This window comes from Podarcis pityusensis (assembly GCF_964106645.2).
Source record: "Podarcis pityusensis genome assembly, chromosome: 12".
Taxonomy (NCBI): Eukaryota; Metazoa; Chordata; class Lepidosauria; order Squamata; family Lacertidae; genus Podarcis; species Podarcis pityusensis.
Genome location: NC_138037.1, coordinates 48,960,050 through 48,983,003, shown reverse-complemented (window position 1 = coordinate 48,983,003; position 22,954 = coordinate 48,960,050). Strand labels below are relative to the sequence as shown.

At 41.2% G+C, this 22,954-nt stretch overlaps 1 protein-coding gene across 5 annotated transcripts in view; it reads left to right on the top strand.

The window, feature by feature from the left end:
* The window catches only part of ULK4 (unc-51 like kinase 4), a 164,345-nt gene that overhangs the window by 41,795 nt on the left and 99,596 nt on the right, over positions 1–22,954 (top strand). For all 5 annotated transcript variants that reach the window (XM_080975742.1, XM_080975744.1, XM_080975741.1 and 2 more), the window contains exons 21-27: positions 275–457; positions 4,928–5,055; positions 7,048–7,181; positions 12,174–12,295; positions 14,405–14,461; positions 19,909–19,960; positions 20,060–20,154. In XM_080975742.1, the coding sequence (XP_080831868.1) occupies positions 275–457; positions 4,928–5,055; positions 7,048–7,181; positions 12,174–12,295; positions 14,405–14,461; positions 19,909–19,960; positions 20,060–20,154 (771 nt within the window). The remainder of the gene's footprint in view (positions 1–274; positions 458–4,927; positions 5,056–7,047; positions 7,182–12,173; positions 12,296–14,404; positions 14,462–19,908; positions 19,961–20,059; positions 20,155–22,954) is intronic.

The window sequence follows — 22,954 nt, the reverse complement described above, 5'->3', positions numbered from 1 at the left end:
AATACTTTCTGTACTAAGAAATGCAAACCGACAAGTTAAACAATGATTTGTTTTGTATTTCAATACACTGTTTAACATGTTAAAATTAAACATAGATTTTTGAAGAAAGCAAATGCCAAGTTAGGAAACAGGGTTGTTTCACTACTGAAACCTCAGAGCTGCTTTGAGGGTTCTTAAGACTATAAATTAGCCTATAAGAAAAAATATTGCTACAAAGTATGCATTTACATTTATTAAACTAAAAACATTCAACAGAGTTTTTTGTTTCATACAGGCGTTATGCAAAATTACTCGCCACTCACCTAGTGTTTTCCAGAGTGTGATTGAAAAGGTGGGATTACCAGCAGTGATACATTCACTTGCAACTGGAATATACAAAGTTCAACAGCACATGATGACTATGTTCTCTGCTATGTTGTCATGTGGAATCCATTTGCAAAGGCTGGTTCAGGAAAAGGTTTGTTTTAAACATTTTCTTGTGTTACAAATATTTTTGATAAACTTTTTTTATTGACTGTTACTGTGTGCTGTACTAGATTTTAAAGACATCTCTATAAACCGTCTATAAATTTTACAGTAGCCAGTTCATATTTTAGTTTTAAATAAACAGGCATAAGTGACCTTTCCATTAAAGTGATCTTCAAAAAATTATCATACAAGAAAAACAAAAAAACCATAAAATAGTGGCACTGCAAACATAAACAGCAGGGGTCAAAAAAAAGTAAGAGAGGTGTGTTTTGCTTGCCTCCTCCCTGCCCTAGATGCCTAGTGATACGTGGGGTATATTGCTGTTTTTCACCACCCTTGGGAATGTTTCTCTATGGAAGCAAATAAATTATGAGAGAGAATAAAAACAAAAGAAGTTTTCCTGCCCTGCATCTGATATTATTAGATATGAAGAGGGGCTACCACAGCTAAGGAACTGTGCTCAGTATCCACAGTCTACCTTGTAGTCAGTCTCATAAGCAGACAGGCAGGTATGTGGTTTCAGAAACCCCTTATTGGAGAGCAACAAGAAAGGTGTTCTCATCAGAGGAAAGTTGCTGTGGCTGGTTAAAAAACCAGATTGATTCAGGGAGGTCTATCTTAGCCATTGAGCTGTATGATTTCCCCTCCACACACTTTGCACTGGTATCACGGTTCATGTAGTTGTGTTGTGTTGTGTTTGTGTAGTTCTGCTCCAGTGTAGAAGGAATTTTCAGTAACGTAAAAAAGAAAGCACTGGTGAAATTGACAGGGATTTCCTCCTTCTCTAGAGAAGTCCAGGGAAGCCTAGTGAAACCTTAACTAGTATTGCCAGGTTGGAAGGACTGCATGTTAGCTGCCATTGTCGCCTTACTAAAGTTATTGAAATGTTGCTTGTGTGATATTGCTGTGCACCGCTGTGTTGGTCTGCATGCCTGCCTAGAAAGAGAAACAAGTTCCAGCCATATGTATTTTCCACTTGTGAGGCTCCAGCAGCACTCACTTTGCTATTCTTAGACCATTTTTATGATTGAGACGTTAAAAGAACTTCCTAGGCTTTTCTAAAGTTTGCTCACTCCCCACTTAACTTTTGGGAGCGGTTTTCTCCCTTTGAGGGGCTAAATTTTTAGGACTTGCATACGTCTGCATGCATACCTTGTGGTTGCCTCTAACATGTAGCATCCTCTCTCTCTAAGCTCCCATTTTGGCTCCAATCCTGTCACCCCACCCCCCCTTTTGCTTCTTGGCATCAGCCTCTTCACTGCTTTTGCCTCCAGAAGAAAGTGCCTTTTGCTGCTATTCATAAGATTTTCAGCAGCTCTTCCTGGAGGATTGATGGCTTATGGATTCTCCAAATCAGTTTGGAAGGGTTTGCTAGGAGGAGGGTACAGTTGGCCATGTCCTGAGCTCCAGAGGACATTGTTGGGCTTTCTTCCGCACTGCTTACCCCTTCACCTTTCTGCACAAATAAATACCTGCATATGCAGACTTATTTTTTCCAGTTTTGCTGTTGGGACCTCATATTCTCCTTTCCTTTCCTTTCCTTTCCTTTCTTAAATAACATACTTTCCCCAAGCCTGGGTGCTAATGTTCTACCTACATAAATATCAACATACACCCTGAACTTCACTAATAGAAGGAATAATAACTGAAATAAGGTGAATATAAAATAATGAAGCAGAGAAGTTGACATGATTTCTTTTCCAAGTCCCAAGAGGTAGAACTAATCTATACTTGAATTGCTGCTGAAATTCAATAAATTCAATGAGCTGTAGTATGCCTTCCCAGGCATCCAAAAGAAAAAAAAGAGTGCAACAATTGCAACTAAAGTTGTACTGCGATTATGCTATCCTTAGGCCAATTTGTAAGTGAAATACGCAGAAAAAACTTTTTAGTAAACTGGACTCTTCTTCTTAACCATACAAAAACCCCCACAGTTATCAATCCATGAAAATGGTTGTAATCTCTGTAATTATTTGATTAGATGTTGGTAAATGGTTTTTGTTTTTGTTTTTGAGTAGCTTTGTTTTTTTATTTTAGAAAATATTTATTTTGGGACTTTATTATAGTTCTTCAATAATAAAAAATAGTTTACTCTTCATACAAAAACTTTGGCCTAAAGTGGGTGGTTTGGGGAGAATTTAAAAAGTTTAGGGAAACTATACTTACACTCTTATTTATAGCATTTAAAAATCTCACTATTATAAAGATCTCAGGAGTAATGGAATACAAGAGATTTCAGGGTAATTGCATACTGAGATAATAGAAGTTTCCAATGCAGAAGACCACTGTATATCCTTGGCATAATTAGTATATATTTATTTGAAATCTACCACTTTGTAGTTTGGTGGGGGGCAGGAAATCTGAATAATGGCCATAATTTTCTTTCTACTTTGTATACATTGTTAATATGCAGATCATAAAATATACTTTGAGGTTTGTTTGGACACAGTTGTTGGGTCTTCAGCTAGTCAGGTGACAGGAAGTAGGGCATGATTCACTCAGGCTTCCTGTTTCTATGCTTGGTCTGTCTGATTCCATACATCCCACACATTACTTTCTCTGACCATGTTTGTGGTGAGGCACATGCAGAAACTGTATGGCACAGACATGCCACGTTCTTACCTTTGAAGGTCCTTCTACCCAGTTTTTCACAGTGAACCTGTCAGGCTGCCAGAAAAGCCCCTCCATCTGTTGTCTGACACTGTAAGCAGAACCAGGCACAGTGCTTGCAGTAATTAACTTTATTGCTCAGTAATCACACAGTCAGCACACAGCACATCCATCAGATAAGCATGTCAGTTGCAGAAGCTAAAGTTCTGTCCTCTCCCTCCCTTATTTATACCTCCCTCCTTGCATTTTTTCACTGTGTCTCAGCTTTTCTTAATTGTTCTCGCCCTTTCTTGACCCTTCTTTCCTGAATCAGGACTGTGTTGCAAAGCAGGAGACCCAGCCCCTGCTCCTTCTTTATCAGCACCTGTGACTACCTCAAGCCTCTCCCCTTCACTTTCACTCTCTATTGATGATTCCTCCCTGTCCCACCAGTCTGAACCTGGTTCAAAGTCCCCTTCCACCTCACGTACCTCCTGGACTACTGGCTGCCACCACTCTTCCTCGTCCAGACAGTCCCTGAAAAAAACCCTCAGCCCCCCAGGCCATTCATCAGGATCTCCCAATTCTTGAATCATCAGTGGGGAGAGGGATCTGTGTGCTGATGTGGACAGAAGGAAAATAAAAAGTCAGCTTTTGCCTGTCCCTTCCCCCGCTTCCATGGGAGGCTATAATTTTAGAAATTTAATTAAATAAATCCCTTCAGAGTCATTATAGAACATCTAGTTTAGTGTATTACGAATTGGAGGCAAGAGACCAAGTCTCTTCCTGTGCTTTGGAATTGCTACCTATAGTTCAGACTGTAAAAAGTCATTTGTAGAACGTATTAAAATACCACCCAATTATATTTTTTAAACAACAGATTTATTGATATAATTACCAGCCCCTTTTCCTCCTGTATTGCTTCTGTATGTTATAGTTTGAGAGTTCCAATGACCTCTGTGTTGCATTAAAGATAATGACAAGTCTGTAGCCTGCTGTTTAATTTACCTGCCAGCCTACATAGTATGCTACACAGTGACTGTATATCTTTTCATATTTCTGTATAAAGGCATACCTCCCGCCTAACAATCCAAAGTCACATGGGATTGCTAAGGATTTTCTTTGCTTTATCACTATTGTCTGCTTACGGGATCTTTGGGGATGTGAATTTTAAAAAATACAATTTACAAAACAGAAATTTATCTCAAAAAAAGGAATTCATCCCTTTATAGTCTGAGAGAACACTGCCAATAAAGTTTTTTTTTTTAATCTTGTAACACATTTGCAAAAAATCAATATCTTCAGTTTTATAAACTAAAGAGTTGCCAACTTGGTCTGCTAAACTGCCCTTAATTTTAACACTGGAATTGCACCTTTTAATTTGTGCATTCATTTGCTGTGTTCACCCTTGTGTCTATTCACTACATTGCGTTTAGTAGAAGAGGAATTTGATGTTATCTGTTAGTTTTCAGAAGATTGTGTATGCAGTTTCCATGAAAGACACAACTTCATGGAAAGTGTTTGCATTACAGTTTGTGATGTCACAAAAAGAAGTGTGGAAAACAATTTGAAGGGAAATCATAGCCTCCTACCTGTGGGTTGTGCGGACTAAAACTGGTGATGTCTATAAGGTGGACCACGGCAGGACAGGCATCTGCAGATACCATGAAGGATGGTAAACTGATACTGGCTAACAAATAGCAGAACTTTTATCTCACAATTTCCTTCTGTAGTTTTGACTTGTGAAAAAATACCATTAGTAATGCACTATTTTAATTTAAAATGATAGGGAGAGGGGAAGAGTCAAGTTATATGTATTCTTCTCATTGAAACTGTGTTTCTCTCCCCCCACCCCCAACTTTCCAACCAGGACCTTGTGACTACAGTTATTCGAATGTTTGAAAGTCCTTCTGCCTCCATTCGAGCAAAGGCTTTTCTAGTCTTGTTACAAGTTTTGATTAATAATAAAGAGATGCTTCTTCTGAGCTGCCAAGCGAGGTAAAGTGATGCTCTAAGCTATTATTGGACCAAAAGGTGTATGCAGTTAAAATTTTACTCTGGGATTTGTATCACGTTTCTATCAACAAACTTGTTACCTTCCAATGCTGGCGGCATGGTTGCTTATCTGGTGGATTACAAGGCAGAACTATGATATCACTAGTACCGAGTGAGCATCCTCTGATTGATCAGAACAAAGGAGAAACCTTTATAGACATGGGAAAGACTGCCAAGCTACTCTGAGCAAGTCAGAAATTGAGCTGTGAAGTGTTGATACGGCTCTTGCATGGCCCAAGAAAATCGGAAGCTCATTTTGAATCTCACTACCTGATATTTGACAATGGAAAACTTAATACAGTTACTGGCAGCTTGTTGGTCTGGGCAGGGGGAGCTGCAATATTGAATCTCCCGGCAGCACCGTCACTGCTGCTTACTGGTAGGGACAAGGTAGCAATGGTGTTAGGTTTGTGAGGCAGCAACAGCAGACCCAATTTGGTGCAGTTGTGCCCATACAACCTAACCTCATCACTGCCTTGCCTCTTCCCTTGCTAGTAAGTGGCAGCAGTCAATGGCGGAGCTTCATGCTCTGGCACTGGGGGTGGAGAGCAGGTGGGGGTGGTGCGCGACCTGGGGGCGTGGTGCACATCCCGGGGTGTGGCGCAATGGCACCCCACCGGGATTGCGGGGCCAGGGGTGGTGCGCTCCCCCCGCCCGCTCTTCTTCCGCCAGTGGCAGCAGTGCTGCTCTCTGGGGGCTATTGTTGCAGCTCCACCCCGCCATGCAAGCCACTTTGAACATACTTTCTGTTGCTTCTTTTCTTTGTCCTTTTCTTACTATATACTTGCCTTGCCCTAGCTGGTTACTAGCTTCTAATTTCTCTCCATCCTGCTTTTGCTTATACCATAACTTCTCACTGACTGATGATAATTAGCTCGATGGACTTTTTGCTTTGTTCCTACTTGCAGTGCTTAAACTTCATTAGAAATAAAGTCTAGAAGAAGTTGTTTAAAATGTTAAAATCAGTAAATTGTTTCAAAGACTGTGCAATCAGTTTTAGATCGCTGCATCTGTATTAAAGTTGGTTCAGATATAACACCAAACTAAGGTTTGGTGCTATTATCAGACTTGCTTACTTCTTTTGAGCTACTGTTGGCTTTTTAGATGTGCGAGTCATCATACGTATAGCCAAAGCATTTTCAAACGTGAAACATTCAAAAAAACATAGTAAAATTTAAAATACAGTGGTACCTTGGGTTAAGTACTTAATTCGTTCCGGAGGTCCGTTCTTAACCTGAAACTGTTCTTAACCTGAAGCACCACTTTAGCTAATGGGGCTTCCTGCTGCTGCCGTGCCACCGCCGTGCGATTTCTGTTCTCATCCTGAAGCAAAGTTCTTAACCCGAGGTACTATTTCTGGGTTAGCGGAGTTTGTAACCTGAAGCATATGTAAGCTGAAGCGTATGTAACCCGAGGTACCACTGTATATATTCTCTTTGCTATGCATTCTGTTTCACCATTGCCTAAGGGTCTATTGAAGTGATTCTCTTCTTGAATGAATAGCAATCACAGTGGAGGTTTTTTTTAGATGCTAAGGGATTACTCAGCCAATTAAAGCCTGTAAGATTTAGTATTACTTTCTGTGGAATGAAGAAATTATAAATTAACTTGTTAAAGAAGGACTTTTATTCCTCTTCAGTCTAAAATGTGAAAACAAGTTGATACAATTACATGCAATGAAGGTTCACTTATGTAGAATAGATTTTAACATCTTATATGCCATGCTGCAATCCTATACCCACTCTCATGACAGCCTTCACCAACCCACTGCCCTCTAGATGTTTTGGGTAGCAATTCCCATCAGCTTCAGCCAACATGGCCAAAACATCTGGAGGGCTCCAGAAGCGGGTATGCTGCCTTATGGAAATTCTTGTAGCGATCTTTTGAGAGAAGTATCATTGTTTTGTTATATAAGATGAATTTCTATGTGTGTAGATTGGTGATGTACATTGAAAGAGACAGCAGAAAGGCCATGCCAGGAAAAGAGCAGCAAAGCAGCAATGAATACCTGTCAAAATGCCTGGATCTTCTCATCTATCACATTGTGCAGGAGCTGCCACAAATTCTAGGTAAATTCTGCTGCCTCGCTATAAAAGGAGGTAGAGGTCCCTTTTGTTCTTTTCTTGTGAAGCACTGTAGAGGATTAATGACAAAAGCAAACACAGTTCTTGCCTCAAGACGCTGACATTCCAAAAGCAGTAATGGCATGAGTTACAGTAGGAAAGATAACATGCTGTAATGGGAGAAGTATTAGAGGGCTACAGTTGTGGTCCTGTGGTAATAGGAATGAGTTTGCTGGATTGCATTCCACCATTATAATTGGAAATGGTGGAGAAAGGGTAGTAGGCTCTACAGTTTCTTGGGGAGCTTCCACCACTGTGGCCGCTCCCTCCACGCCCACATTTAGAGTGGAACTACAACATCAGCTTCGACATCCATGATCCCAGCATCTTCCTTTGAAGGTGGCCCGGAAACTACAATTAATCCAGAATTTGGCAGCTAGACTGGTGACTGGGAGTGGCCACCAAGACCATATAACACTGATCCTGAAAGACCTACATTGGCTCCCAGTATGTTTCCGATGACAATTCAAAGTGTTGGTGTTGACCTTTAAAGCCCTAAAGCGCCTCAGCCCAGTATACCTGAAGGAGCATCTCCACCCCCATCGCTCAGCCCAGACACTGAGGTCCAGCTCCAAGGGCCTTCTGACGGATCCCTCCCTGTGAGAAGTGAGGTTACAAGGAACCAGGCAGAGGGCTTTCTTGGTAGTGATGCCCGCCCTGTGCAACACCCTCCCATCAGATGTCAAGGAAATAAACAACTATCTGACTTTTAGAAGACATCTGAAGACAGCCGTGTTTAGTGTTTTTTTATGTCTTACTGTGTTTTTAATACTCTGTTGGGAGCCACCCAGAGTGGTTGGGGAAACCCAGCCAGATGGATGGAGTATAAATAAATTATTATTATTATTATTATTATTATTATTATTATTATTATCATTATTATTATTATTTAATTATTATTCCATGACTCAACCGTCACCAGTCTGCTGGAGCAGAGGCAGTTTTGCCGGGCACCACAAAGGGCATCACAACAGTGATGTAGAACAGAGCACAGAAGGCGATGGGCACTGAATTTTAGCATTGCACAGGGCACCACTGACATTTGAGAGCCCAAAAGCTGCCACTTGCTGGAGCGCTACAAGATTATCTTAGCATTACTTGATATACAAGGATTTCATGCAAGAAAGCAAGTGCTAGAGAAATTAAGTGAGGCATAATGTCATAATTAAGAAATGCGTTTTGAATTCTTGCTGAATATATAGGGCAACAGCAGGTTTAAGAGAACTTGACAACAATATTACAGTGCCAAGATATCTTGTATACGTGAGGATATAAACATTTTGTTAATTTATATTCAGTTTTAATGGCAAAGATAAGACACAAACATGCTTCTCCCATCATTTCCTTTAAAAAAATGGGGCTCTATTACATGTGTTTTGTGAATAATATTTAGTTAACCCTTTATAATGATGATGATGATGATGATCATTTATTTATACCCCGCCCATCTGGCTCTGGGTGGCTTCCAATAGAATATTAAGAACACGTTAAAACATTAAATATTTAAAACTTCCCTAAACAGGGCTGCCTTCAGATGTTTTCTAAAAGTCAGGTACAGTGGTACCTCGCAAGACGAATGCCTCGCAAGACAAAAAACTCGCTAGACGAAAGGGTTTTTTGTTTTTTGAGCTGCTTCGCAAGACGATTTTCCCTATGGGCTTGCTTCGTAAGACGGAAACATCTTGCAAGTTTGTTTCCTTTTTCTTAACACCGTTAATACAGTTGCGACTTGACTTCGAGGAGCAACTCATAGAACGCGGTGTGGTAGCCTTTTTTGAGGTTTTTAAAGACTTTGGTGATTTTTGAAGCTTTTCCAAAACTTTCCCGACACCGTGCTTCGCAAGACAAAAAAAATCGCAAGACGACAAAACTCGCGGAATGAATTAATTTCGTCTTGCGAGGCACCACTGTAGTAGTTTCTGATGGGAGGGTGTTCCACAGGGCGGGCATCACTATCGAGAAGGCCCTTTAATGTCCAAAATAATCAAATTGGCAAATAAAACTAAATTAAAAAGTGTTCAATTGATGATCTAGTTTTCTGTAGATTTGCGAGGACGATTTGCATGTAAACAATATTGAAATTTCAGTCTCTTCCAGCAGATGTAGCTGTAAACCACATATATTAAAGTACTTATTTTTAAAAAGTAGAAACACATTTCAGATGTACATTTTTCAAACCTAAATCATGTAAACTATAACAATGCTTATTAAAAACTGGTTAACCTCCTTTTTGTCTGAGCTTTAGCAGTACAAACGATGAGTTTTGCTGCTTCACGGCATGTACTTTCAGAGAATTCTCAGGCAGGTCCTCATTTAGCAGGGACCCAACAGAAATCAGTGCAATGGTGTCAGAAAGGTATCTTGTTTTCCATTAGTCTTTTCACCAGTACAGCATAGGAGTTGTTCTGTGGCTCCTGCATAGGAAAGGTAGTGGCTGCAGTTTGATGCTGAGTCCGGTGATGGATGTCACTGGAAACTTACAGGTTACCTTGTTCCAGCACTAAGAGTCCAACTACATTTCATGTTAAATATATTGTTCTCCCTTGCATGTCTGCTTTTTCTTGTTAAATTAATAGCTGTTTTCTCATGGTAGGGGTAAAAGGTAAAGGACCCTTGGACGTTTAAGTCCAATCAAAGGTGACTATGGGGTTACGGTGCTCATCTTGCTTTCAGGCCGAGGGAGCTGGCGTTTGTTCACAGACAGCTTTCCGGGTCGTGTGGCCAGCATGACTTAACCGCTTTCTGGCTCAGCGGAACACCTTGACAGAAGCCAGAACCCACAGAAATATTGTCAGCACCATACCATTCCCCAGGCAAAAATAAAAAATAGATCACCCATCAATGACAGATTCCTTCCTGTGTCAGCTTGACAGGTGTTATAATGATTTTCATCAGGATTTTTGAATGAGGGTTCAATTAGCCGTCTTGGACATGCAGTCCCAATCCTGGTGTCTTATTTATTCCATTTTTATTTTTTCAAGGTGCCACACATGGTTCTCCCCCTCCTCAGCAGTGGGGTATTGCTTTGTTTGTAACTGTGTTATGCACTTTTGTGATTTTATATTTTTAACTGCCCTGCCAGCTGCTATTTTGAAAAGAAAAACAGACATGCAAGGCCAAATTACCTACTTAATGAAATATCATTTGGCTCTGAGACCTTTTGCCAACACTGTGTTGCTGTGCCAGGATTGAACTATTGGATTCTACCTAAGAAAACTATTTTCTGTAATTTAAACAATATTACCTGTGAGAGTCTGGTTGAGTCACCTATACCTGTTGGGGTATCTGTCTGCATGTTGAGTAGCGACTCTGCCCACCTGGGTTCTAAGAGGTGTGGCCAAAGGGCATTGTCTATTTTGCCTATTTGGTGTCTTAGGGGTTGATCAACTTTTAGCCTGAGTCTAATACTGAGCTACACATACAGCACCAGTGGTGTCTGGTGCCCTCTAGACCTGGTACGGGTGTTAGGAGGTTATGGGGCTTATCTAGTTAGCAGTTATCCCCCCATTTACAAAAATAACTGCAAATGATTAAGCAAAAAACATATACTCCACCTTGCACTCTCTTAATCAATATAATTATAAACTGAGCTGCTCAAATTAGCAACCATGCCCTTCTTCTGGCTAGCAGCAAATAATGTATTTTGAGGAATGGGCCATTTAGGAAACAGCTCTGTGTCTGCTCTAACTACCCTTCAAGGCAGCCCCACCAGGTCAATACTGAGGTTGTTGGTTAACCTCATAACAGATGGAGTTGACGCCTTCATAGTGGTGCTGAATTTTAGACAGTCCAGTCAGTCATATGGTTTTTCTGCTTAGAGACACACGAGAGGGATCTCGTTGCCGTAGCCGATCCTAATCCAGTAGTACAGTGGTGCCTCGCAAGACGAAATTAATCCGTTCCGCAAGTGTCTTTGTCTAGCGATTTTTTCGTCTTGCGAAGCAACCCTATTAGCGGATTAGTGCTATTAGCGGTTTAGCGGCTATTAAAGGCTTAGCGGCTTAGCTGCTAAAAGGCTATTAGCGGCTTAGCGGCTTAGAAAAAGGGGGGGAAAGCGGGGGAAAAAATCTCAAGACTCGCAAGACATTTTCGTCTTGCGAAGCAAGCCCATAGGGAAATTCGTCCTGCGAAGCAACTCAAAAACGGAAAACCCTTTTGTCTAGCGGGTTTTCCGTCTTGCGAGGCATTCGTCTTGCGGGGCACCACTGTATAGCTGAGTTCTGTAAATACTTGATTGGTCAGAGAACAATAGGTTGACAGAAATGTTTGCAGAACATCTCGGAGTATGAAGTATGAAAGGTTTGTGCAACAGGAAAAACACACGTGGCTTTGAGATTTTGGAGGATGCTTGACATTTTCCTTGGGAGGGCCATGCCCCAGTAGCCCTAGTGGGCTAGGCTCTACTTCTGGTCATAAGATAATTAGGTAGTGCTAAAGTAAGCCTGTTTCTTTATTTAGAGCACCAGTAGTGGAGCATTGCATACAATGTTAAAATACTGAAAACCTGAAAAATTCAATTTTAGCTGGGACCTTCTACAATAAACTTGTACTGTATTAAAAATTCAGACACCGATATGATTTATTAATGAACATATTTGGAGGGTATTACATAACTGGAACAATGCTACTCTGTAAAAAAATGTTATCCATTGCAGAAGGGAGTTATATCTTACAGCTTTCCCTTTCAGTTAGCAGATAATAATTATAAATAGATATAATTATAAATAGGACATGAAGGTGCTCCTCTTACTTCATAATAGCCAAATGGCAGGCAGCAGGATGCGCGTCACAGTGCAATCACAGTGTCTGACACCACAGGAGTTCAGTTTGTACCAGCCCAGACTTTGTCGGAAGAAAGTCTAACTGTTAAGTGGAGCTTATTCTCAATAACTGCAAAGGACTACAGACTTGCTAATATCATGAAATTTGTGCTTGTAGGTGACATTCTTTCTGCTTTAGCAAATGTATCAGGACGTAAACATCCATCAACAATTCAAGCTAAGCAGCTGAAAGGGTGCCTTCCAATGATGCCTGTGGTACTTCATCTTGTGACATCCCAGGTATAATTTGTTAAAGAACAGAAAATGAAGACTGTTACTGGTTTCTGGGTTGTTTGCGTTTTCCACTTTATTGGTTATAGTCCATAATGTTGCCTTGTTGTAGATTGGTATTAATTGATGCCAGTGAGTTTTGTTACAGAGTTCTTGCACTTTCATTTTATTCTGCTAATTAAAGTGATGCATATCATGCTTTCGTGGCTTGTTTCTCCAACCTGCACCCCTGCTGCCAGTCCTCTCCAGTTCTACATCAAGTATGAGTGGATCACATGAAGACCAGGGTCTCACCAGTCTGTACAGTGACGTAGAGAGCAGCAGATTCTGCTCCCAATCCCCCCCCCCCCGGTTCTCTTCCTGTTGCATTTCTGTTAGTGTGGAAGTGAGCTATCTGAGTATTGGGCAGGAGGAGAAAATGTGCAAGACATTTGCCCCATAAGGCATGCAGTGATCTGGCAGGACACAAGCCTTTTTAACTCTCTCCTTCAGTGCTACATTTGGGTGGGAAAGTGTCTGCTCCAGACGGAGCCAAGGAGTAGTATAAAGTACCAGTTGACTCAAGAGGTGGACAGGTGCAGTGCTCTGAAAGAGGGTGATGGGTGGAAAAGTGGGAGAGACAGCCTTCTCAAACTTCACAGAACTCATCTAAAACATTGCTTTAATAAAATGAAAGCAGAGGGCAGTAAAGAGAACGCACTATGTTTCTACCTGCCATTGCTCCTGGCACCCCTCTACAGTGGTACCTTGGTTTGCAACTGCTTTGGATAACAACCATTTTGGATTACAACCACGTCAAACCCGGAAGTGCGTGTCCCTTTTTTTGGATTACAACCCAATTTATTGGATTACAACCAATTTGGGGTGGGGGGGGGCATTGGCGAAAGCACACCTTGGGTTACAACCTGTTTTGGTTTACAACTGGACCTCCGGAACGGATTATGGTTGTAAATCAAGGTACCACTGTATTGGAAATCTCACGGTATGTAGTATTTTGGATCAGAGGCATTGTGTGGTGGGTGCCGTGGCCCCCAGGCACAATTTTTAGAGGGGGTGCAAATAGGCATCCCCACAGCAGGCTCCTTCATTGCAGCCTGGCTCCACACCAGAATAAACAGGAGAGCAGGCAGGTCGGTGGCAGTGGTACTGCCCACCCTAGGCTGCAGTACACCTTGCGTCCGGCGGCGTCAGCTGTGGTGCTGACTCACTTCTGACCCAACTGCAGAGATCAGGGGAAGAGTGGGCAGCAGCTTCCCCACCCCTCTCCTACCCTGAACTGTTGCACACTGGAGGGTGCCCTCCGCATCCCTCAGGGGCTCACCCCGCACTCCCACCCCGGACAGCGTGGGCATATGCTCCACCACTGTTTTGGATGAAGATAGGGAAGGAGAGAGTCAACTTCACATTGTAACACTGAAGCCCTTATATAAGCCCTAACACTGTTACGTCAAGTTGCTCCTTTCATCTCTGTCACATTCTAATGTGATTCATTCATACTGGTCATACATAAAAACATAAGAAAATCCCCATTGGATCAGACCAATCTAATCAAACAATCCTGTTTCCAAGAGCAGCCAGCCAGGTACCTATGGGAAGCCATCAAGCCGAACATGAATACAGTAGCAACTAGTGTTTAGTGATGTGCTGCCTCTGATCCTGAACATGCATATAGCCATAATTAACAAGTAGCCAAAATTACCCTTATCCTCAACAAATTTCCCTTATTCCATTTTAAAGCCATTTAAGTTGCTCTTTTGCCATATCTTGTGGTAGGGAACCCTTTAGAACTATGCAGTATGTGAAGAAATAACTCATTTTGTCTATTCTGAAACTTCCACAGTTGAGCTTCAGTTGATACTGAATTCTAGCATCAGAAGAGAGAGAGAAAAATTCTCCCTGTCCACTTTCTCTAAAACATGCATAGTTTTATATATCTTTATCATGTTCCTTGCCTTACTTACCTTTTTTTCTAAACTGAAAAGCTCCAACTATTGTATTATCTGTCTGTTACTAATCAACTGTGACTCAAAAATGTCATTTTCAATTTTACTGCATGCTACAGCATATTTACCATGTCTTCCAAGTACTTATTATTTTTCAACGTTATGTATCTCATAGGTATTTCGTCCCCAAATTGTAACTGAGGAGTTTCTGTGCAGCTATGGAACTTTGCTGGTAAGTAATGGTTTCAGGTTGTGGAGAACATGCATGCATATAACTAATACAAAAAAAGCTATATGCAAAATGGAATACCTACAATTTAGCAGTTTTTATTTTAATATATATTAGATATATATTAATTTAACATAAAAAGGATGCGGGTGGCGCTGTGGTCTAAACCACTGAGCCTAGGGCTTGCTGAGCAGAAGGTCAGTGGTTCGAATCCACTCATCGGGGTGAGCTCCCGTTGTTCGGTCCCAGCTCCTGCCCACCTAGCAGTTCGAAAGCACGTCAAAGTGCATGTAGATAAATAGGTACCGCTCCAGTGGGAAGGTAAATGGCGTTTCCGTGCATTGCTCTGGTTCGCCAGAAGTGGCTTAGTCATGCTGGCCACATGGCCTGGAAGCTGTCTGCGGACAAACGCCGGCTCCCTCGGCGTATAGAACAAGATGAGTCCGCAGCCCCAGAGTTGTCTGCGACTGGACCTAATGGTCAGGGGTACCTTTACCTTTTTAATTTAACATAGTGATACATGATTCCCTTCTGAAATATGCATGTTCAAGAAAAATATAATAGTGTTACTTCCCCCACACACATAATGTATATACTTTAAAAACAGATTTAGTTAAGGACCCCCACAAGAACTCCGACATTAAAATCTATAATGTTTTAGAGAACTGCACTAAACTGTCTATGCATGTTACATTAGGTTCTGCTGTTACACATCAGGTAGCCTGTATTCTACTGAACATCACATGTCCAAAGACAGTCCACTGCAACTCATCTTCCTTTTATCTCTTGTACCTGTCCTTCCATAAGACAGTTCTCTGTTAAACAAGTTCACCCATAGTCGCATCTAATAATCTTAGGACCACAGCATCCAAATGATCAGAATCAGCATACATTACCTTTCTATTCCTTTTGCTGCCAACTTCTACACAGTTGCTGTTGGAGCTTCATAACTTTATATAGCCTTTCTCGACCTACCAGAAATCTCTCTTTCACTTGCATCAGGTCCCGCAAAACTTAAGGCTAGCTTAATTAAGGATAAGAGAAGTGAGTGGGCTGAGTATTTAAAAAAAGAGAGATTTTGACACAATGTAATTATTATATTCTTTTGTTTAGTGTTTCTTTGTCTAGCAATGTTTTAGATGGAATTATGACCAGAATTTTTAGATCATTCTTCATAGCTCGTTCAATTTAATATTGTATTTACTTTGAAATATTATTTTGTGTACTAAAGATACAACCTGCAAGAGTTATATTATTTTTCTTGCTAGGACAGTTGTATTATGTTTAGTTGATGAAATGCTAAGTTGCATAAACTAGAAAGCTGAGACATTTGTCACATACAGCATCAGCATGCTAGCTTTGATAATAACAATAAAATCTGTATTGGGATTCCCAATGCTCCAGAGTGCTGCAGTTAAAATGAAGTAGTACTTCTGCATTGTATTGTTAGTTTTCACCATGTCTGCAGCAGCTGCTGTGAAATGACTCTATTCTAAGGGTACCATTTTTTCCTTTGAAACCTAATATGGTGAGTACACATGTTTCAGTAACAGGTGTTTAAATTAATGATTTACTTATACAGGAGACTACAGTACTTCCTAATGGAAGCAATATGGACCTCATGTTCACTTTTGTTGTGTTCCTTTAATTCCAAGAAAATATAAATTATTTAGCTGCAGCATTGTATGATTTCACAGAGACACTGAAATGTTTGTGAAGGAAATATTTTTAGAATCACCATTATAATAAGATGTAAGCTCACGTAAAAAAATAAAATGCAAAGCTTTCTCTTCTCTTAAATATTTGATTACTTTGGTTTTTATCAGAGGTTGGATTAATGTATCGAGCTACAAATTGCTGTCAAAAAAATTTCCACAGAACAGATGCAATGCAGGGGAGGACAGTATCTATTTCTCATTTCTGTCCTGCTTATTCTTCACTAAAACAAACTTTATGAACAAAGAGTACAAGATATGAATGTTTAATGAATCGGCATATTTGTATATTTCTGTGCAAGGCAAATTGTGAAGAACCATTTCTGTAGTTGCTTTGCAGAATGGCGGTTTAAACAGGATGCCACTCATTACAGCTTTACATCAGCCCTATAGTTTTTGTCTGATTGCAGTTGAGGATATGGGTTGTAACTGAATGTAATTTTATTTATTTTAATGTGTAGTAGTTGAAAAGAAACAGTGGTACACTGCTAATATGTAGGCCTTGGCACCAAGATCCCCGGAGATTGAGATTTGTAATGTGAAAGAGTCTTTGCATAGTGTCTGGAATTCTATATCATGTCACCTCTCAGACAAGATGCTTCCTTCTTGTCTTAATAAAAGGTTCCTTCCCCTCCATTCCCCCTTTAATAATGAGGAATAGAGGATAAATTGAGAGCAAAATCCAGCTAAGGTTAAAGTATGTGCTTGTTTTCTTCCATTGAAATCAAATGAGCTTTAAACACCTTGGGTTGGAGTGGATAATTCTGATTATCTTGAGTGATGCACGGAATTTTAAGATTGACATATGGTAAAGCTGTCAGCCTTTATGTTTGTAGTTCGTGAACTGCTATGTCAAAATATTGGCAATCTCTTGAAAAGGTGTATATGTTTTCTCGTCCTTCTGATATTGCCTGTGATGAGTAAAAGCAAACCTCTTTGAAACCTGTGGAACCAGTCACTTCTATCAGATGGGCATTGTCATTTACAGAGAGTGCTGCAAATAATCTCGGGCATTAAATCCCATATTTGACATGCTGTTTGAATCAGTGTGGCTCTCCCCAACTTTCTCATTCTTCCTTGTAGCCTTAATCTCTGGAAGAGACAGAGAATCATAGAATTGTAGAGTTGCAAGGTACCCCGAGGGTCGTCTAGTCCAACCCCCTGAAATCCTGCCCACAGTTGTCTCTGGGTAGGCCTGAACCACCAACCTTTGTGTCAGCAGTTGAATGCAATCACCCATTGTGTGCCTGAGTTGCATGACATTAGGTGTTCTGCTATAAATGTTGCACATGCAGGTCCTGCTTGGTTATCTTATAGAAAAAGCCATCCAACCAGGCAACCATGGCAGTTTACACCCAAAACCCAGGCCTGAAGCCTGATTTTAAATTGATGAAACAGATTACTTAGATCCAGGAGTGACTGATCATAACATCTTCTGGATCCAGGCTAGGTTTTGACAGGAGTAATTGATTTGTTGCCTCTTTTAAAGAGGCTGGAACAACTCACTCTCTCAAAGAGGCCATAACAACCCCTTGGATCCAGCTGCCCACCCCCCTTCCTGCTATATTTAAAAAACAATGATGGACAAGGATTGCGTTCACAAGTGGTTTGCCAGAATTGACCGAGCATACCGTCCCTATCAGTGTCCAGTAACTGAAAGGCATTTTAACAATATTGGACCAAATAGTGCCACCAAAGCCAGCATGTCTAATTAGGTATTGACGGGGATTTGGTTGTGGTCCAGTTCTGTAATGTGGTACATTTAGCAGCCAATGCGACCGTGCTAAACAACAACAACTTATTATTTATACCCCGCCCATCTGGCTGAGTTTCCCCAGCCACTGTGGGCGGCTTACAACAAAATATTAAAAATACAATAATACATCAGACATTAAAATCTTCCCTAAACAGGGCTGCATTCAGGTGTCTTCTAAAAGTCAGGTAGCCTTAGATTCTGGCTTCAAGGTCTAATACCTTGGAAACTGCCTCAGGAATGCACCATTGTCTCCCAGTTCTCTCTCTCTCTCTCTCTCTCCCCCTTGTGTGTAATTTTTAAAATTAGTTTTCAACATCAACCTAACAATAACAGTCAAAAGAAATAAAGGTAAGGACAATAGAAATTACAAGTATGTGCAAACACATGCAAGAGCAAAATGGAATGAAACACCCACTGAGCAAAACTACTGTGGAAGGGTGGGTTTCCTGAAGATAATAAAAACTTAGTATCTGGGATTATGGGCTGACCGAAATGAAAAGTGGCCATTTGGTGGACGTCTAGTACATCCAGGTTGCTTTAGAAAGGTTAGGAAAGGCCACCAGGTTTCTTCAAATGTACCCTTCTTTATTGTCCCTTTGCTGAGGTTGTTCCTGGGGGTAGGGGGGGTGGGTTCACATTCTCACATCTCCTCTCATATGAGGTGACTGCTGAATACCAAAAGTGGACGAATGAAGGAGATCTTGACTTTACAGAAAACCAGTAACTTCCTTTATGGTTCAGTATAAGTTCCTGTTTTAATCAGTGATGTAGCCAAGGGCAGGTATTCATCCACATATCGGACAGATCGCAGCTCCCATGTTGGAGTCAAAAGGAAAGTCGCTGTAGTTAGAAAGAGTAGGCTACAGCAATGAAAGACAATAACTGCTGCATGTTTGTTTGTGAAAAACTACTTTGTGCATGTTCGCATATAACACAGTGATCTGTGTGTTTGTTTCATTTGTGATGTGGTGTTGCATGTGTTTGCATGTGTTTTTGCATGTGAAATGGGCTACTGGATATGCAGTTAGATGCTGTGCATTTTTATATGTACCCTTGATACTGTTCCTCTGTGGAATGCCATCAGTGGCCAATCAATTTGCAGAGATGGGAAATAGTGTCCCTTCTATTGATCTGCTTTGACCCATTTCTGTTTTATATTTCTTTTGTTAAACAGTTTTAGGTTTTTTTGTTGAAAAAGAGAGAGGGCTATAAATAAATGTATCAAGTTGTTCTTCATTTATCATCAGTGTGCCAGGATCATTTTTTTTATCAGATGATGCTTTCCCCTATGCATCTCTCAGTACTGAAAAGGTAGCCATGTAAATGACCTGATAATTTATATATAACATATATATTTAAATTATGTGGATTACTATTTCTGTGGCATCAGTGACATACCTCTTGCATCCCTATAAAATGTCTTCTATGTATTAAATTGAATCAGAAAAATGGAAATAAATTAAGTGGCACAAGAGAAGAGGGAATAATAGCAAAGTATTTACTTATCCCAAAGCATTAATATTTTATTTTTGCTGCTGCTCAGAAGGATGATTTATTTAGGTTATCCTTAAAATGTAGTAGGGTACAGTTTTCTCTACTTACACGTAAGTCTACCCATAAAGTATGAATTATGTGGGGAGATAAAAAAGATGGCACAAATAAGAGAAAATTGTGTTTTCTAGAAGTCTTATGTTGAATTTGAATAATTAAGGTTGCAGTCTTATACTTAGATACCTGAGAATAGATCCTGTTGAATTCAGTAGCTCTTGTGTAGACTTGGATAGGATTGCACTGTACTGTAAATGTGCTAAAGAGGCTTAAATTATGTTCTGTCTGTGGAGATCCTGCCATTGTGTCACGAAACCTTTAACCTTAATCTACTGTTATTGCTATGTGGCCTTTATTTTATACACATTTATTTAACAAAGACATAGGACTTTGTTAACCTTTCTCTTTTTGTGTCTTATTTTTCTCTTCAGGGTTTTGTCAAATTAATAGATTCAGGAGAAACTAACTTAGATGGAGCAATAGGTAAGTATAACTATGATATCCTTCATGCCCTTTATAGAAAATCGTTTTTCTTCCCTTGCAAAAGAGATGTACTACAATTTTTCCTCGTCCCCCCAACAGGTCAAACAGCTTCAGAAGAACTAGTTAAGACTGCTTTGTCAGTATTTGAAGCAATAATGCAACATCCAGTGTTGTTAACGCTTTACCACTCAACGGTAAGTTCTGATGCCATGCGAATGCTTAGCGCCTCAACTCTCACTAATGAATTTAGTATTCCCAGATCATTAAGAGTTATTAGGGTCATGGCTTTAGAAAGCGTTGGGGGTTAAAAGGAAAGTGATTGAACTATGTTTGACTCAGGTGGAGAGGGGGTGGGGCAGTTGTGTATAATTTTATTTATTCATTTAGAAGTACAGTGGTACCTTGGTTCCCAAACGGCTTGGCTCCTGAACGCTCCTGAACGCCGCAAACCTGGAAGTGAGTGTTCTAGTTTGTGAACGTTTTTCGGAAGCCGAACAGCCAACACGGCTTCCATGGCTTCAGATTGAGTGCAAGAAGTTCCTGCAGCCAATCGTTTTTTAACCATTTTGGGTGTCGAACGGACTGCTGGAATGGATTAACTGCTGGAATGGCGAACCAGAGCAGCACACAGAAATGCCGTTTACCTTCCTGCCGGAGTGGTACCTATTTATCTGCTTGCACTTTGACATGCTTTTGAACTGCTAGGTTGGCAGGAGCAGGGACCGAGCAACAGGAGCTCACCCTGTCGCGGGGATTCGAACCGCCAACCTTCTGATCGGCAAGTCCTAGGCTCTGTGGTTTAACCCACAGCACCACCCGCATCCCTTAGGTGGTCACTTTAGGCTTATCTCCCTTTCTCTACCCAAGAGCATCTCCCTCCCCAACACACAACACACACACAGAGTGAGAGAGATCCTCCTCTGTTTCTCTACCCAAGAACAGGAGAATTGAAAAAAAGAAAGTACCCACAATTCTACATGGCTGAAGGGGTGGGCAGCATAGCTAGGCAAATGGGGCTGTCCCTGTTGCTCTGCCTGTCTCACCAAGTCCTTGTTCCCTCCTATTGGCCTCCCCCTCAGTCAACAACTCCTCAGCCTCCTGCTCTTTTCTTCCTCAGCTTCCTCACCTCCTTCAGCCCCCATCCCTCCTCCTCCTCCTCCTCCTCCTCCTCCTCGTCCTCCTCCTGCTGTCATCTCACCACCACCACCTGTCCTTATCAGCCTCCCCTTCCTCACAGTGTCACACTGTAGTTCATAGGGCAAGCACCATCTCTGCAAACTACCACGTGGTGACAGTCTTCTACAAATGTATATTAGACAGATGATACAGAGGTCCATAATGACTTGTTCATGACCTTTCCAGGTGTTAGTTAGTGGCACGAACTGCAGTAGTGCTCTATCACTCAAAAGGTGTGTAACTGTAATTATTGGAATATAAGTCTTAGCAGCATTGTGCAGTAATTCATTTGCATGATATATATATAATGTTGGGGTTTTTTTAAAGAAATACTTTCACTCCAGGGATGTCTTCTAATTGGTGGTGGTTGAGCATGACTTGAAATCCATGAATATAAATGCTGAGCACCCAAAGGAGCTTAGTGCTTTCTTGTTAAAATGAAGCTAGACATGTTCAAGGTTCCAGATCAATACTTCAAATATAAAACTTCTTAATAGGATATCCTTTTCTCTGACTAGAAATGTGTGTCTAAGATTAGTCCCAGAGGTTAAGCTAGTTAGTGTCAACAGAGTTCTTTGTTTTCATGAAGTAAAATAGTTTTTAAGCTACCTTGGGTGGTGAATAATAGTTTGTAGAGAGGAGCAAAATTGCTTGCAATAGGAAATTAAGGAAATGGGAATTAAGTATATGGACGGGATGTTCTCTTCAAACTAATGGACCAGAATGATAAGGTCTGCAGCCAGTAATTGAGTTAATCTATAGGCATTTCATGTACGTATGAGCATATTCAGTATTATGTAATTAGAGTTGATTATTTAGATTTTTTTTTCACATTACAAAACCTTGTCAAGGAAAATTAAGTACAAATTAGTACTGCTCAAGTAAACATCAGTAGAGATTTACAATCATTTATTTGCCATCCTTTTGTGCTACCATGCACAGGAAAAACCTGGGGTCCAAGGAGCAATACACAAGAGGTTTGTGTTGGTTTATTTAGGCTACAACTGTAGTTTGTGGTTCGAGGACCCGACCCCCGCGATGTGAAATAAATACACAAGGACACGTGATATAAGGTTAATGGGCAAGAAAAGGCCACAACTTTATTGATTACAGCAGTGAAAAGGTATTGGCTTAGGCATTGGATGTCTAAAACAAGGGGGTTTATTCACCAGTAGGTGGAGCCTGTTGATGCTAATCCAACTATAGGCTCTCCCCTGATGTCACCGGGGGTCGTGCCATGGCCTCCCGCCAAGCAGGCATCGGACAGAGTACACGACCGCCAGATTCCTTTAACGGAATACCCAAAAATTGAAGGCATGGGCGATGGCCACACCCAGCCCTTCGACACACCACAACACATTATTCCAATGCCTAACCTACCCACCAATACCACAAAAAGTTGTGACGATTGCTACGAGGTAGGCGAAAAAACCAAAAGCCTAATGCCAAATGGAAAAATTCCTACCAGGCCCCCTGGACAACCAGGGCGACCAACCTAAGGTCCATAGCAAGGCCAAAGAACAAAGACCCTGAGCTAAAAGGGAGTGGAGGGTGGGTGACTCACGACGAGAGGACGGAGAAGAATGAGGCCGAGGAGAGGCTGGCACCGCCGCAAAAGGCTGCTGAACACGCCCCCTCGAAGGCACCTGGTTGGATGCCTGCCAAGGGGGCGTGGGCGCCAGCCAGGTGAGAGGAGGAGGCAGGGGGCTAATGCCCCCTGCTAGGGGCGGTGCTCGGGCTCCCGCCCACAACCACTCCCCTCTCTTCCAGGGAGGAGAGTCTTTAGTTCCAGAGCACTTAAGTCGTCCATGATGTAGG